The following is a 17,871-nucleotide window of genomic DNA, read 5'->3' as shown; positions in this document are numbered from 1 at the left end:
TGAGTAGAAATACTTTGTTTGAATATAAAATATATTTAGCATTGTATAAATTCACTTTTCTACATCCTAAATGTATTTGCTAAATGTAAACATTGTTTGTAAATCCCAGGCCCTGAAGATGATCTCAATAAAAGATCGAAACGTTGGCACGATAAAGAAAATGTTTTTCTGAAACCTACATCACACCCGACCGTATCTCACGATATCTGAATAACTATCGATTAACGGTCACTAATCTCTACACACGTTTATATTTGTTTTGTTCTGGATGTAATATTTTTGGATTTTTGAAGTCAAAATTGTGTTGGTGTTCAAAGTGGTGGGTAGCGAGTGCTGTAGGATTTTGCTTGGGTTTTTTGCAAGTATAGATATGTTGCTTTACACTCTTGTCTAGATATTGAGATGTATGTTGCCGGACAGTTTAAACAGTTGATCTTGTAGATTACGTCAGATTTATTTGTTATTGGTGTGGGATCTTTAACTTTGGAAAAAAGTGTTGGGATTGTTTTATAATTTTTGAAAGCTATTTTGAAGTTATCCGACGAGATAAATGTGTTTAGTTTATGTGATAGGCCTTGAATAAATGGTATGGAAATGTATGCTTGTTTGTTTGTATTTGATATGCTTAATGTAGTATTATTAGTAATAGTGGAATGTGTTAGTGTTGAGTTGTAGTTGTTGATTATTCTGTTAATTATGTGCTTAGGGTAGAGATTGTTATGGAGGATCTGTTTGTATATCTTTATGTTTTTGTGGTGAAATGATTCATGGCTCAGGGTAATCATTCTGTGAAGTAACCCTTTGGCCGTGTTTATTATTGTATGAAGAGGATGGTGAGATTTAAAGTTGAGGTAGCGATCTGTGTTTCTTGGTTTTTGGTACCAATCTGTGATTAATGTGCCATCTGGTTGTTTTATTACAAGTGTATCTAAAAATGGTATTGTTTTGTTGTTTTCGATTTCATGTGTAAATTGTAGGCGTGGGTGAAAGCTATTAAATGTATCTAATGTAGTTTGAATTTGATCTGTGGGAACTGCTGTCAATATATCATCTACGTATTTAGTGAGGAAGGGTAATGTGAAAGGAAGTTGTGGTATGATTGTATTTAGTAGATGTGTCATGATTATGTCTGACATAATCTGGGCATTTACACATGAAAATGTTTTTCTGAAACCTACATCACACCCGACCGCATCTCACGATATCTGAATAACTATCGATTAACGGTCACTAATCTCTACACATTTAATCATTAATATTCAAATTATTACTTCTAAAATTGTCTCAAGTTTTACCTAACTATTGATTCTATTCTGATTTTGTATATAAAGTTAAGTATGTGAATGAAATGTTTGTTTTCATAGTGATGTCCCCCTCCATTACTTAATTAGGAATTGGACTGGCTAATTTATAAAACTTTAATTTACTACACACTACAAGTATCTAATTTTAAATACTTGAATGAGAGGGGTCCGCTGACTAAAAAATTTTGGAAGCCCCGATCTCATATATTTTTTACATAAAAAAAGAAAAGGAATACCTGAAGCTGCCAGAAGCCTTTGAATAAAGGTCTCTCAAGTTGATCCTGTTCAGTTTAAATTTCCCTTCGATCAAAAGCGTCTTCGGCCATACTTTTAAAGAAATTATTCTTTCAGTTAAGCTGGTCTTTGGTACGATCCTGACGTCCTCTTCATACATCTTCATGCCAAACGCAGACCTAAATTAATTTAAATAATTAAATAGAAGTTTACTTTAAACAATTTTTAGTTAGATTAAAAATTTTATTGGACAACTAGAATCGGATATCGAACATACGACAAAGAAGAAAATATAGAATTGTCGGATGTTGACTCGTGTCATTCGTAAAGTTATCAGGCTATTTAATCCTTATCCAGTATCCTATCAATCATGGAACAGATCAATCGTGCTCGTACAGAATCCTTTTTTCCTTATAAATACGGGTCACCTAATCGATAAATCAATTTTTTTCCCAAGGGTTTACTTACAGGGAACGCGTTATTTATAATTCTAGTTAATATTATTATTGCGGATGCTGAAAGTGCGCCAAAGCCATGTTGATTAATCAAAGCGTAATAGTTTCTTAGCGCATCCATTGTCTTCTCAATCCTTGCCTAATCCCCCGTCTAAGCAAATCAGCCATTCTAACAGAAGAGTTATCTACCGTGTGCCAGCTCATCGGTTAGGTATGGATTAGCCTGTTGTTCTTCAATAAACACTTGTTGATTTGTTTAACATTTAAAATCGGTTTGTGTTTGTTTTGAATGCAAATGCCAATACTGACCCACTTGTTAAACTTTTGTTTATTATAATACTCAACGGTTTTTTTCAACATTTTTCAATTAATTAAGGTTTCTAGTTGAGATAAAAAAGTCAGTGTCACGAGCGGGATTTGATCCCACGACCTTCGACTAGATACGCCGCTACTCTACCACTTGAGCTATCGTGGCTTCGATCCTCTCGGGCACTAACTTCCCATCTCAACCCCACTTTTTGAATTTGAAATCTCGCTCGTGACACTGACTTTTTTTATCTCAACTAAAAACCTTAATTAATTGAAATTTATTAATTGGTCAAGTGGACCACGAAAATTAGTGAATTTAATAAGCTAAATGAAGTAATCTTCACTAAAGCTCTCCGTGGCAATTTCATTTGTCGCCTAGAATCAAATAGATTACAAGATATTTGAAAAATGGCAAAACGGAGGGAAAACTCAAAAGGTGGGGTTAAGATAGGAAGTTGATGTCCGACTGGATCGAGGTCACGATAGCTCAAGTGGTAGAGCAGCGGCGTATCAAGCCGAAGATCGTGGGTTCGAATCCCGCTCGTGACACTGACTTTTTTATCTCAACTAAAAACCTTAATTAATTGTATTATACTCTAAAGCGGACAATGTACCTTTGACACTTGCATTAGACGTTTTACGTTTACATTCTCACGAAAGTCTTCTTCATCTTGTGTCAATTTGCTGTGTGCAGTCTTCGAGTTAATCCCTCATACGCTACCTCCGATATCCCTGGTAAGCTCCTGAATAATGTAAGAAGAATCCATTCCCAAGACTGCGATGAGCTTATTGACGCTTGTATCGCTCGCAAACAACAATCCAGAGCCAGTGCCCCAGGGGAACGAAAGACCGTTGATAACAATGGTAGTTCCTCTCAAGTTACAATTCTCCAACGAAGATTTAAAGTTTTTGTCTTTTTTGAGTAGTTCCCTTGGCAAAGTTTTGTGAAATACCAAAACCAATGGATATAGGGCTTTGGCAATTAATTTTTTTATCTATTTAAAAAACCCACTTTCGATTGAGTTTCTGGACGTTCACCAAAAACTCCTAATCACGATTTCAAGGTCTGCTTCAGATTTTGGAAATAAGCTTTGGAAATTTTCGTAAAATTGTCAAGATTTTCAAGTTGTCTTGCACGGAGCTTATCACTCTCCTTTACGGTCTTAATTTCATCCTTTCCTTCCTTCCTTCCGCTCGTGACACTGACTTTTTTTATTCTCAACTAAGAACCTAAATTAATTGAAATTTATTAATTGGTCAAGTGGACCACGAAACCTAGTGAATTTAATAAGCTAAATGAAGTATACTTCACTAAAGCTCTCCGTGGCCATTTCAGTTGTCGCCGAGAATCAAATAGATTACACGACATTTGAAAAATGGCAAAAAGAAGGAAAATTCGAAAGGTGGGGTTGAGATGGGAAGTTAGTGTCCGAGTGGATCGAAGTCACGATAGCTCAAGTGGTCGAGTAGTGGCGTATCTAGCCGAAGATCGTGTCCTCGAATCCCGCTCGTGTCACTGACTTTTTTATCTTAGCTAAAAACCTTAATTAATTGAAATTTATTAATTGGTCAAGTGGACCACGAAACTAATGAATTTATTAAGCTAAATGAAGTATACTTCACTAAAGTTCTCCGTGGCCATTTCATTTGTCGCCGAGAATCAAATGGATTACACGACATTTGAAAAATGGCAAAAAGGAGGGAAAATTCAAAGGTGAGGTTGAGATGGGAAGTTAGTGTCCGAGTGGATCGAGGACACGATAGCTCAAGTGGTCGAACAGCGGCGTATCCAGCCGTAGGTCGTGGGTTCGAATCCCGCTCGTGACACAGACTTTTTTATTTCAACTAAAAACCTTAATTAATTGAAACATATTAATTGTTCGAGCGGACCACGAAAACTAGTGAATTATACATTTTATTTTGTTAAGATTGTTTATTAGTTAAATTAAGAGAAATGAGTTCTTTGCCACGGTATATTAGAAAAAGCGGTGAACCATGTAATTCATTCCGGCAACTTTGGATCCCCCGGGATGTCCTTTTATTTATTTTCTCTTTCCCATCTGTTTCATTCATTGTGAATCTCAACACAGTGGCCCGGACGGGATAATGAGGACGGAAACAACAGTAATACATGTGCTAACAAGTTTCTGGTCAGCGACGATCCCCATTATTAGGAACCAGGGTGTGAAAGTGAAATAACAATCTCAGTAATGATATTTTCAAAAAGTGGCAAATACACGATAAAAGCAAAATGAATGCACGCTATTTAATTTTTAAAACGTATTTACAAGCATTTTGTTCCGGACGTAAATAAGTCAAGATAAGCTAGGATATACAGGGTGAATTGCTACTCGTGCTACAAACTTCTCCAGTAGATTCTTCACCCTAAAATGAACAAAAAGTTCATATTGTCCATGGTCCGATTCTCAACCATTTCAGAGTAATTTCGCTTTTTATCGATTTTGAAAGATATCACGTCCTGGCGTCGGAAAATCGGTATNAAAAAAAAAAAAAAAAAAAAAAAAAAAACGTAGAAGACTATATTTTCGCTGTTTTCTTAATATTTTTTTCGTGTAAAAATTTGGAGTATAGTACAAACAATACATAAAAAACGTACGACGTTCGTAAAGTAACTAAATAACTTGGAAAATTTTTTAATCCTAAGGAACGATAACGGAAGTACGTTGATTTTTCAGTTCATTCATTTAATTTTATTATAAGTTAAATAATTTTCTATTGTTAAAAATGTTTAAATAAATATTCCAAGAAATGAACTTCTGGTCCGGTTAAGTTGCAATTTCTCCTGCGTCTAACTTTAGTTAAAAGTCCAATTAAGTTACTATCTTGGAAAAACTTGTCGAGTGTGCGCAAAGTGTCACGTTGAAATGGAGTTAAACTTTTAACTCACTCACTATTCTTTTCTCTCTCTCTCTCTCTCTCTCTCTCTCTCTCTCTCTCTCTCTCTCTCTACCTCCCACACACAAACATACACCTTATTCCCCCATTTTAACTATTTCCTGGCTACAAATTTTGTACATTTTCAATTTTGACTTTCGTTCACTAATTCAGCGCGACACGATAGCGCTGCTTGGATAGGTGTGGTTTCGGCATTATTAAGAATTCCTCAAAGAGAATTTCATAATAAGATGTAGTAGTGATTAAATTCTAAACCCCCTAGTGAATTCAATAGCACGAATACCTGCATTAAGACGATTTATATACGATATTAATTTTCCCTATTGGAATCGTTACTTCTACGTGTTTAACATAAATTTTTAATGTAAAAAAAAATCAAACGTTAATAGTTTATATACTAATATAATAATATGTAAGCATTAAATTAAATTTATGATAAAATAATGTACATGAATATAGGTGCTTAGACCTGAAGCCAATTAGGCCAGAATCTGACCTATGTAACTTCACGGTCAAGTTCAACGTAGAATCAGTGTTGATGATTTTAGCCAGGCTGCTTCTTCATTTTGCCATCTACAGTGGGGTTAAATTTTCAAAATAGATTTTTTTTACAATGGATACCAGGAACTGGAGAAGTTCCTTCCTGAGCACTGCAGCTGTACAGTTATTTTTTTTTGGGGGGGGGGAGCTCACAACACAAGGATGAATTTGAGCCCCCGGTGTGCTGGTGTTCTTCCATCGAAGAAACTCATTTTTGAAGTGGGTTGGGACCCCTTATATTCTCTCTATATAAAAGTATTATACCTCCTATTTTTACCCTAGAATACGAGACAATTGTAAGAGAAGTTACACGTTCAGGGATTATTCCGAGTTTCCTACTTTACAAGCGCTGAAGGAATTTTTATCTGATGTGAGTAGGTTATTTCCTGATTTTCGACTGATTTGCACGTATGGTTCCCTAATTGATGGTAACAGGATGCGCTTTATTCAATCCCCTAAATAAGCATCATGAACAAGTTTCTCTCCCAAATTTTTTTCTATTTATTCGGCCGAAATCGTTGCTATAATCAAGGCTTTAGAATATGCCGCAGATATTTTGTCAGAAAAAATCAGCATTTTTACGGATAGTCTAAGCGTCATTCAAAAAATTAAAAATTTCAGTCTAAACTCTAAATGTGAATATATCATTATCGAGGTTCTTAAGAAACTACAGGAATTGTTCCAAATATATAATAAAAAGATTACGTTATGCTGGGTCAAAGGGCATTCGGGGGTTTGCCACAACGAGACAGTGGATAAGCTGGCCAAGGCTGCTACCGAAAGTGGCGCTACTCTTGACATATGCTATACTAAAGGAGATCTTAAAAATCACGTTAAAAAAATATGTTCAGAAAAATGGCAAATCTTGTACAATTCTCCGGAAGCTGGGAAACATTATCGAGCTATATTTTCCAACATTCAAAAGCAACCCTGGTTTGCAGTCGGGGGTAAGAGTAAAGCGTTCTACTCCACTATATCTCGCCTTAGGACAGGGCACGGTATATGTGGAGCGTATTTGTACAAAATAAATTTAAGACCCATCCCTAATTGTGCTACATGCGATATAGGTCGAGGATCTCAAACACATAATTTTGATCTGCAACGAGTACGAAGTTCAGAGAGCTGACTTATTACGGAATATTGCTGGGTGTAAAAGTGTTGAACGGCCTTTCAACTTGGACACTTTAATTGGTACTAATGATATAGATATATATACTCATATATTTGATTTTCTGGTATCATGTAGCATTGAAATTTAAATCAGAGGATTAGGCTATGTTCGGTGAGGCGGTTTTGATCGGGGGGCGAGTGGGGGGTCATTGTCGGGGCGCTTGATTTTTATAAAGCCCTCCAGTCCCCGCTGCGTCGGCTTGGGCCGCTTAGGTAATCCTCCTGGCCCCTTTGGTCGTCTCCGCCTCATCGGGTTTCATATAATTATTTCTTTGGCCGATGCATAAAGTAAGGTCAGAAAAAAAAGGGGTTGGGACCAAATTCAGGGTCGATGAGATTTGATCCCCCCCTTCCATTGATGAGTGACGTGTCAATTTCTTTCAATTGCGGCCACCGGTCCTCTTAGGCGTCAGAAAAAGTCCAAAGGCGACGGTGGGGATCGAACCGAAGACCGCGGGATCTACCAGCCGAGAGTCTGACGCGTTAACCACTCGTCTACCGCGGTCCCCCCCCCCACATAGATATTATTACGTAAAATAATAAATATGTAAATTGAACTTTGCATAAACCTACAGAAGGGGCGAACGAATTAAAATATCAATAGGATTTATTACCGTCAATGATTTATAAATGAAATGAATAACCAATGAATAAAGGGACCGCAGTAGTCGAGTGGTTAGGGGGTCCGACTCGTATTTGTCATGCTAGTGGTTACGGAATTCCGGCACTGCTCATGGCTTTTTAATTGAGAATAATGTGAGAAAAATTGTGTGAACCAGAATTTAATGTAAAAATGATAATTGAATATGCAATGAAAATGTCTCAGACAGTAATGTAATAAACCGTGATATATATTTTTTTAATTGGTCCCCATAACCTTACAGGGACAAGAAAACTCTCTCTCTCATTCAATCATTCACTTACTCACTCTCACTCACTCTCTCTTTCTCACACTCTTCCTTACTTACTCACACTCTCTCACACTCACTTAATTTCTCCCTCATTCATTTACTTATTCACTCTCACTCACTCATTTATTCACTCATTCTTTTCTCACTCCCACTCATTCAATCATTATCTCTTAATCTCCCACTTACACACTCACTCACTTGCTCTCTCACATTCACCCTCTCTTACTCACTCACTCACTTTCTCCCTCACTCATTACTTATTCACTCTCACTCACGCTCTCAGACTTACTCACTAACTCATTAATTTATATTTTCTTATTCTCTTACTTACTTCCGTTCTCTCACAATCTCTCACTCACTCTTTTATTCACTCACTCGCTTACTCACTCTCTCACTCACTCTTTTATTCACTTACTAACTTACTTACTCTCACTCACTCAATCACTATCTAATACTCTCCCACTTACCCACTCACTCACTTGCTCTGTCACACTCACTCTCTCTTTCTCACACTCTTTCTTATTCACTCACATTCTCTCTCCCTGACTCACTTTCTTTTTTCACTCATTTACTTATTCACTCTCACTCACTCTCTCTGACTTACGCACTCATTCAATCAAATTTTCTTTTTCTCTGACTTATTCTCGTTCTCTCACACACTCTTACTCACTCTCTCACTCATTTATTTATTTACTAACTTACTTACTCTCACCCACTCATTCATTATCTATTACTCTCCCACTTACACAATCACTCACTTGCTCTCCCACACACACTCTCTCTTTCTCACACTCTTTACTACTTACTCACATTCTCACTCACTCACTTTCTCCCTCACTCATTTACTTATTAACTCTCACTCACTTCCTCTGACTTACGCACTAACTCATTCACTCATATTTTCTTATTCTCTGACTTACTCTCGTTCTCTCACACTCTCTTACTCACTCTCTCACTCATTCATTCACTATCTTTTACTCTCTCACTTACACACTCCCTCACTTGCTCTCTCACACTCACTTTATTTTTCTCGCACTCTTTATTACTCACTCACATTCTCTCTCATTCACTCACTCATTTACTTATTCTCTCCCTCTGATTTACGGACTAACTGATTCACTCATATTTTCTTATTCTCTGACTTACTCTCGTTCTCTCACACTCTCTTACTCACTCTCTCACTCACTCATTCACTATCTTTTACTCTCTCACTTACACACTCCCTCACTTGCTCTCTCACACTCACTTTCTCACTTTCTTTTTCTCGCACTCTTTATTACTCACTCACATTCTCTCTCACTCACTCACTCACTTTCTCCCTCACTCATTTACTTATTCTCTCACTCCCTCTGATTTACGCACTAACTGATTCACTCATATTTTCTTATTCTCTGACTTACTCTCGTTCTCTAACACTCTCTTACACACTCATTTATTCACTCACTTTTTTTTTTATAAAGTAAAAGTACAATAAGCTGTACAGCTCAGCTGCAGTGCTTTGGAGGGAACTCTCTCACTCTCTTTCTTTCTCTCCCCCCTTAAACTTAATCTCACTTAATGTCTTAAACTTAATCTCACTCACGAACTTTCGCCCCTTTTTTCTTTTAAATTTTGCATTTCTTTGCGATGGAACCTCATTACATGATACAGTTTAGGTAAATTCAAAAAGGTTTTACTTCCAGCAGATTTATAAAAATCACACACTTTTCTCTTCTTCTCTCATACACACTCCCTCATCCCTTCACCCTCTCTTTCTTTCCCTCTCTTTTTCTATCTCCTTCCCACAAATAATATTTCATTTATTTCCTATAAAACTCTACTTTATTGATTTTTTTCCAGTTCGGATTACGGAATGTTTAGATTACTTAAGTTCAGATTAGAACATTGTATAAGGCGTTTCAGAGAAGTCGATACATTTTTCTGGACTTTCAAAACTTGTATACGCGAACAGTAAATAATATTCAGTAGTTTTCGTGGTCCGCTTGAGCAAGTAATATCTTTGAATTAATTAAGGTTTTTAGTTGAGATAAAAAAGTCAGTGTCACTAGCGGGATTCGAACCCATGACCTTCCGCTAGATACGCAGCCGCTTTACCACTTGAGCTATCGTGACCACGATCCACTCTGACACTAACTTCCCATCTCAACCCCACCTTTTGAATTTGAAAAATGGCAAAAAGGAGGGAAAATTCAAAAGGTGGGGTTGAGATGGGAAGTTAGTGTCCGAGTGATTGGAGGTCATGATAGCTCAAGTGGTAGAGCAGCGGCGTAACTAGCCGAAGATGGGTGGGTCGTGGGTTCGAATCCCGCTCGTGACACTGACTTTTTATCTCAACTAAAAACCTTAATTAAGAAAATAATATCTTGAGGTATGACCTCAATGAAAAATGGTCGCATTTCCACTGCATTTTCGACATTAGACCGAAGTTTAGATGCTATAATGCTTAAATAAAGCTATTTCAAACTTTCTCAATTATTTCGGTTCTATAAACACGCCTAAAAGTATTATAATTAAAGATTTTTTTATACTTAATTTCTATAGTTCACAAATTTTTTTACAAATAAGACAATAGTAAAGAAATTTCACTTACACTGTACACTCATTGGCGTGGAAGTAAATTGGCTCGATGGTGTAACCTTCTTGAAGAGGGCTGAATTCGGAATTTTCCTTTAACGAAAAACAACCGGTTGTTACTCGAAGAGAATTACAATGAGATCCCTGCTTTATATTGTATTATTCAAATTCCTGTTTCTTATAAACGGTATCTTTTGATCAAGACGGCTCTAATAACATGTCTTCTCTTTTTTCCATTTGAATCAACACTAAACTTGTTTCTTAATCAACAGAGCGATATTTCAACCTGGCTTTTACCTCTTTTAAAACTGCGTCAATTGTGTTAGATATTTCGTCGAGTTCTCTTTCCAGCGTGTTGTTATCTGAAAGAAAAAACAGTTTAGAAAATCCTTTTTGGAAATTTGATCGTGTTTGGTTTTAATAAGTCAACTTCAATCGTATCGTAGAATTATCTGGTTTTTCAGGACAGGAAGAATCAAAAATCAATTATGATTTAGCATAATAATAATTTAAACTTAATTTCTATTCAGTTTATATCTACAATGTTTATTATATATGAGTCCTCTCAATTATTTCCCAATTTTCCCCCAAGCTTGTATTTTTCAAATAATTAACGATAGATTTTTATCTGAACTAAAAACCTTAATTAATTGGTCAAGCCGACCTCGAAAACTAGTGAATTTAATAAGTTAAAATTGGCCATTTCATTTGTCGCCGAGAATCAAAGAGATTACACGTCATTTGAAAAATGGCAAAAAGGAGGGAAAATTCAAAAGGTGGGGTTGAAATGGGAAGTTAGTGCCCGAGTGGATCGAGGTCACGATAGCTCAAGTGGTAGAGCAGCGGCGTATCTAGCCGAAGATCGCGGCTTCGAATCCCGCTCGTGACACTGACTTTTTTATCCCAACTAAAAACCTTAATTAATTGAAAAATATTAATTGGTCAAGCGGACCACCAAAAATAGAGAATTAACGGTAGAATTTATTTTATTGTTAATTTTGATTGTTAAACGACTAATACATTTTAAATGCATTTGAATTTGATTTATCATCATGCTGAACAAAATCATAAACATCATAAACATGCAGAACGAACGACCCATAAAAATCCCATGCAATGTAAATTTTTCCTCGTATATAATCTTAAAATTGACAAAATTTAAAAAGTTTAATGGCACAATGACAGAATTAAATGCCAAACAACACGCAAAATTAAACTATTTTCATTCAAACAATTCTATAGATTTTGAGATTTCCTCCTGTGGTCTGCGGGATGATGGTCTATAGATTGTTAGTTACCTATCAACTTGGTCCGGCTATACTCGCTGATTTTTGTCAGACAGACGCGTTTCGGCATTTCGCCATCTTCAGACGATGGGACTCAACAGAAATCACCCAAACACTGAAGACGGCAAAATGCAGAAATGGGTCTGACTAATATTGACAGACCAAGATGATGCGTAACTATCAAACTATAAATTTTATTGATGTTTTTGTTTGAACGAGCCATTTCAGAGTTCGCGACGTATGAAAAGTCAACTGCTGAAAATTTCTTCCAAGTCTGTAAACATTGACTTTTTCAACCGCCCATTACGCTTGCATTACTGTAAGGCTTAAATTTCATAGTCGAGGTACCCATTCGACCCGAAATTTTAATGCTCTTTCATTTTGATACTAGTTATTTTTGTGTTAAGATAAGTTGTTTATGAGTTATAGGCGAAATATTGTAAAAAGTAAACTTCAAATTAACCCTTTGTAACTTCAAATTAACTTTTTAAATTCCATATTCTCGCTTTTTGCCTTCAAATTAACATTTTTAATTTCATATTTACTCTTTTAATTGAAATTGCCTTTTTTAGATTTCAAATTAACCCATTTAAGTTAATATTTAGCTTTTTCCGTTTAATTAACCCTTTTAATTTCTAATTAACTTTTAAATTAACTCTTTTTAACTTGAAATGAACTTTATTAAATTTAAAATTAGTATCTTGCAATTAATTAAGGTTTTTCGTTGCGATAAAAAAGTCAATGTCACGAGCGGGATTCGAACCCACAACCTTCGGATAGATACGCCGCTGCTCTACCACTTGAGCTATCTTGACTTCGATCCGCTCGGACACTAACTTCCCATCTCACCCCACCTTTTGAATTTTCCCTCCTTTTTGCCATTTTAATTAATTGAAAGATATCAATTGGTCAAGCGGACCACGAAACTAGTGAAGTTAAAATTCGTCTAATAACCCTCCTTGAATATTAAATAAACAGGATATGATACGAAATATTAGCATGTAAACTAAGTTTATTGCTAAATTTTAATTTTTAAACGACTAGTAAAAGTTAAATGCATTTTAACTTGATTTATCATAATACTAAATAAAATGCAAAACAAATTCAGAGAAAATCCATCGTAATGATAATTTTGGATTTTGTACTCTTACAATTGACAAATTTTAAAAGTTTAGAGACGCAATAAACGGAGAGTTAAATACTCTGCAATAATTGTTAATTTAAACTATTCTATAGATATTTTTTGTTGAATAGGCCAATTTTGGACAGTGGTAGTTGGTAAACATTGAGGTTTTCCATTCGTCCATTAGCGTACATTATTGGCTTATATTTCATAATTGAGGGACCCATTTGACGCAAATGTTAATGCTCTTTCATTTTGATACTAATTATTTTTTTTGCTAAGGTAAGTTGTTTACGAATTAAAAGCGAAGTATTGAAAAACGCAAACTTTTTAAAATTTCAAATTAACAGTTTTTAAATTCAAATTAACTTTTTAAATTTCATATACACTATTTTTAACTTCAAATACCTTTTCTAGTTTTCAAATTAACCCTTCAAAACTTCAAATTTTCATTCGTCCATTAGCGTACATTATTGGCTTATATTTCATAATTGAGGGACCCATTTGACGCAAATTTTAATGCTCTTTCATTTTGATACTAATTATTTTTTTGCTAAGGTAAGTTGTTTACGAGTTATAGGCGAAGTATTGTAAAACGCAAACGTTTTTAAATTTCAAATTAACAGTTTTTAACTTCAAATTAACTTTGTAAATTTCATATTCACTATTTTTAACTTCAATTTACCTTTTCTAGTTGTCAAATTAACACTTGAAAACTTCAAATTAAACAATTAAACTTTTTTAGATTTCAAATTAATCTTTTAAATTAAAATTGAGCTTTTCCTGTTTAATTAACCTTTTTAATTTCTAATTAACTTTTTAAAATTTCAAATTAACAGTTTCAAATTAACTTTTTAAATTTCATATTCACTATTTTTAACTTCAAATTACCTTTTTCAGATTTCAAATTAACCCTTTATAACTTTAAATTAAACTTTTTTTAGATTTGAAAGTAATCTTTTAACTTAAAATTTAGCTTTTACCGTTTAATTAACCTTTTTAATTTCTAATTAACTTTCTAAAATGTCAAATTAACAGGTTTAACTTCAAATTGCCTTTTTTAAATCATATTCACTATTTTTAACTTCAAATTACCTTTTTTAGATTTCAAATTAACCCTTTATAACTTCAAATTAAACTTTATTTAGATTTCAAATTAATCCTTTAACTTAAAATGTAACTTTTCCCGTTTAATTAACCTTTTTAATTTTTAAATATTTTTTTTAATGTCAAATTAACGCTTTTAATTGAAATGGACACTTTTGAATTTAAAATTATTCTAATTAATCCTACTTTAATCTTAAATAAACCAGATATGGTATGAAATATAAACATGTAAAGTATGTTTATTGATAAATTTTAATTGTTAAATGTTTTCGCTAAAATATGTCGTTTAAGCGTTACAGACGAAAAACTGTAAATAAATGAGAAAATATCGTGTTTTTAAACTACCAAATGTGTTGCATACCTTAGGAGACCCTGCTAATTTTACTAATTTTTAATGAATGAGCATATTAAAATTATTATACCGACTTCTAGCGTTCAATTTTACTGGCCTGTATTAAAGGACTTTAAACCGTTGTGATTAATCATTCTAATAAAAAATTACAGTTTAAACTCCAAAATTTAAAAATACGTAAATAAATTATATAGCTATAACTTGGGTTTTTTAACTTAAGGAAAAAGCTTGCGGGCTATCCTGGAAAAAGGAGAAAGTCAAGTAAAATAAGGCGTCCTACAAAAAGCCTTTTAGTCCTTGGCCACTCACCGTTTATTTTTCTTCCATCAGCTTTTGCTCAACCTGAGCCCCGATATTCCAGTACTCGTTCCTTCAGGTTTTACAGGCAAAAACAGATGGAAAGTTTAGTTGGTGCAAAAAACGAATTGATGGTTGTAAGGATTTTTTTTAAGATTTCATAATTCTTTTCTTTTGTATGAGGTTCGTAATTGAAAAAATAGATTTATTTTTGAAATATAAAAATCGTGTTTAATAAAATATATTTTAATTAGAGTTATTATTCAATGGTAATTATGATTCGACACCAAATTCGAAAAGCAAACATTACATTCGATCTGTAAATAATATTAATTTATTCGCTTTTTCATTTACATAATCAATATTAATAAATTAAACATGTCGAAGTGCCACTTCCTGGCTTTATTTGCTAACAATTGTATCGAGTTTAAATTCATGATCTAAATAATGAAACAATTGTACCTATGAGAAATATTTTACCGGCTTTGTTCGAAACGACAGATGAATACGATCTATCATAATTATTCAAATTTGAGACAATATTGCGCCCCATCTGATAAAGACTGAATGTCATTCTTGATAGGACCCTTGAAAAATCAAACAGGATAAATCACGGAATGCGTGCTATATCCATGAGAAATGTATATACGTTAAAAAACGTATTTTCTAAATTTAATGCTCTAATCGGTGTTACTGGTTTCATGCTCCTTTTAATTGCTCAATCTTATTTCGTTTCATTTAAATATTTTATTTATGTGTGGTGATTAGTGACCGAGTGATGTAGGTTTCAGAAAAACATTTTCTTTATCGTGCCAACGTTTCGATCTTTATTGAGATCATCTTCAGGGCCTGGGATTTACAAACATTGTTTACATATAACAATTACATTTTGGATGCGGAAAAGTGAATTTTTACAATGCAAAATATATTTTTTTATGTATTCAATCGAGGTATTTCTACTCACTCAAAGTGTTTGTCTTTCGTGTAATTGTGCCATTCTTGCGTGTCATGTCGAGAGTGCCAGTGAGATTTTGCTATTTTGTGTTTTGGCACGATAAAGAAAATGTTTTTCTGAAACCTACATCACACCAGACCGCATCTCACGATTTCTGAATAAATATTTTATTTATATTAACATTACGCCCGGGTAATAACCATCATTTGAGATATCATCATATCTCCGGAGGTATGCAGCACATTTGGTAGTTTAAAAACACGATATTTTTTCATTTATTTACAGTTTTTCATGTGTAACGCTTAAACGACATATTTTAGCGAAAACATTTAAGAATTAAAATTTATTAATAAACATACTTACATGTTTATATTTCATACCATATCTGGTTTATTTAAGATTTAAGTAGGGTTAATTAGAATAATTTTAAATTCAAAAGTGTCCATTAAAGTTCCAGTTAAAAGGCGTTAATTTGAAATTTTAAAAAAATAATTAGAAATTAAAAAGGTTAATTAAACGGGAAAAGCTGAATTTTAAGTTAAAGGATTAATTTGAAATCTAAATAAAGTTTAATTTGAAGTTATAAAGGGTTAATTTGAAATCTAAAAAAGGTAATTTGAAGTTAAAAATAGTGAATATGAAATTTAAAAAGTTAATTTGAATTTAAACCTGTTAATTTTGACATTTTAAAAAGTTAATTAAAAATTAAAAAGGTTAATTAAACGGAAAAAGCTGAATTTTAAGTTAAAAGATTACTTTCAAATCTAAAAAAAGTTTAATTGGAAGTAATAAATGGTTAATTTGAAATCTATAAAAGGTAATTTGAAGTTAAAAATAGTGAATATGAAATTTAAAAAGTTAATTTGAAACTGATAATTTGAAATTTTAAAAAATTAATTAGAAATTAAAAACGTTAATTAAACGGGAAAAGCTAAATTTTAATTTAAAGGATTAATTTGAAATCTAAAAACGTTTAATTTGAAGTTATAACGGGATATTTTGAAATCTAAAAAAGGTAATTTGAAGTTAAAAATAGTGAATATGAAATTTAAAAAGTTAATTTGAAGTTAAAAACTGTTAATTTGAAATTTAAAAAAGTTTGCGTTTTACAATACTTCGCCTATAACTCGTAAACAACTTACCTTAGCAAAAAAAATAATTAGTATCAAAATGAAAGAGCATTAAAATTTGCGTCAAATGGGTCCCTCAATTATGAAATATAAGCCAATAATGTACGCTAATGGTCGAATGAAAATTTGAAGTTATGAAGGGTGAATTTGAAAAATAAAAAAAGGTAATTTGAAGTTAAAAATAATGAATATGAAATTTAAAAGTTAATTTGAAGTTAAAAACTGTTAATTTGAAATTTAAAAAAGTTTGCGTTTTACGATTCTTCGCCTATAACACGTAAACAACTTACCTTCGCAAAAAAATAATTAGTATCAAAATGAAAGAGCATTAAAATTTGCGTCAAATGGGTCCCTCAATTTTGAAATATAAGCCAATAATGTACGCTAATGGACGAATGGAAAACGTCAATGTTTACCAAGAACATCTGTCCAAAATTGGCCTATTCAACAAAAAATATCTATAGAATTGTTTAAATTAACAATTATTGCAGAGTATTTAATTCTGCGTTTATTGCGTCTCTAAACTTATAAAATTTGGCAATTGTAAGAGTGTACACATACAAAATTCAAAATTTTCATTATAAGGGATATTCGCAGAATTTGTTTTGAATTTTATTTAGTGTAAAAATGTGTGATGATTAGTGTCAGTTAGTCCATAATTATTCGGAAATCGTGAAATGCGGTCGGGTGTGATGTAGGTTTCAGAAAAACATTTTCTTTATCGTGCCAACGTTTCGATCTTTATTGAGATCATCTTCAGGGCCTGGGATTTACAAACATTGTTTACATATAACAATTACATTTTGGATGTGGAAAAGTGAATTTTTACAATGCAAAATATATTTTTTTATATATTCAATCAAAGTATTTCTACTCACTCAAAGTGTTTGTCTTTCGTGTAATTGTGCCATTCTTGCGTATCGTGTCGAGAGTGCCAGTGAGATTTTGCTATTTTGTGTTTTGGCACGATAAAGAAAATGTTTTTCTGAAACCTACATCACACCAGACCGCATCTCACGATTTCTAAATAAATATTGTATTTATATTAACATTACCCCCGGGTAATAACCATCATTTGATTTGCATCAGTTGAACTATCATAAAAATTCCTTTACCAAAAATTATTATTTAATTATGAAAGAAAATTGTATTAATATGTCGAGAAGTGGTTAATTACTTTTGCGCAATTACGCTGTTTGAAATTATCA

General features: G+C 33.2%; 1 protein-coding gene across 2 annotated transcripts in view; it reads right to left on the bottom strand.

The window, feature by feature from the left end:
- LOC106670628 overlaps window positions 1-17,871 on the bottom strand; it is a 63,298-nt gene that overhangs the window by 39,956 nt on the left and 5,471 nt on the right. For both annotated transcript variants that reach the window (XM_014401151.2, XM_014401142.2), the window contains exons 2-4: window positions 10,711-10,775; window positions 10,430-10,506; window positions 1,541-1,717 (exon numbers count right to left, since the gene is read on the bottom strand). In XM_014401151.2, coding sequence (XP_014256637.1) covers window positions 1,541-1,717; window positions 10,430-10,506; window positions 10,711-10,775 — 319 coding nt within the window. The remainder of the gene's footprint in view (window positions 1-1,540; window positions 1,718-10,429; window positions 10,507-10,710; window positions 10,776-17,871) is intronic.

The sequence above is a fragment of the Cimex lectularius genome, unplaced genomic scaffold (genome assembly GCF_000648675.2).
Source record: "Cimex lectularius strain Harlan isolate CLEC.00 unplaced genomic scaffold, Clec_2.1 scaffold401, whole genome shotgun sequence".
NCBI classification, from domain to species: Eukaryota; Metazoa; Arthropoda; class Insecta; order Hemiptera; family Cimicidae; genus Cimex; species Cimex lectularius.
Note: the sequence above shows the minus strand (reverse complement) of the source record. Positions and strands in the feature narration are given on the sequence as shown.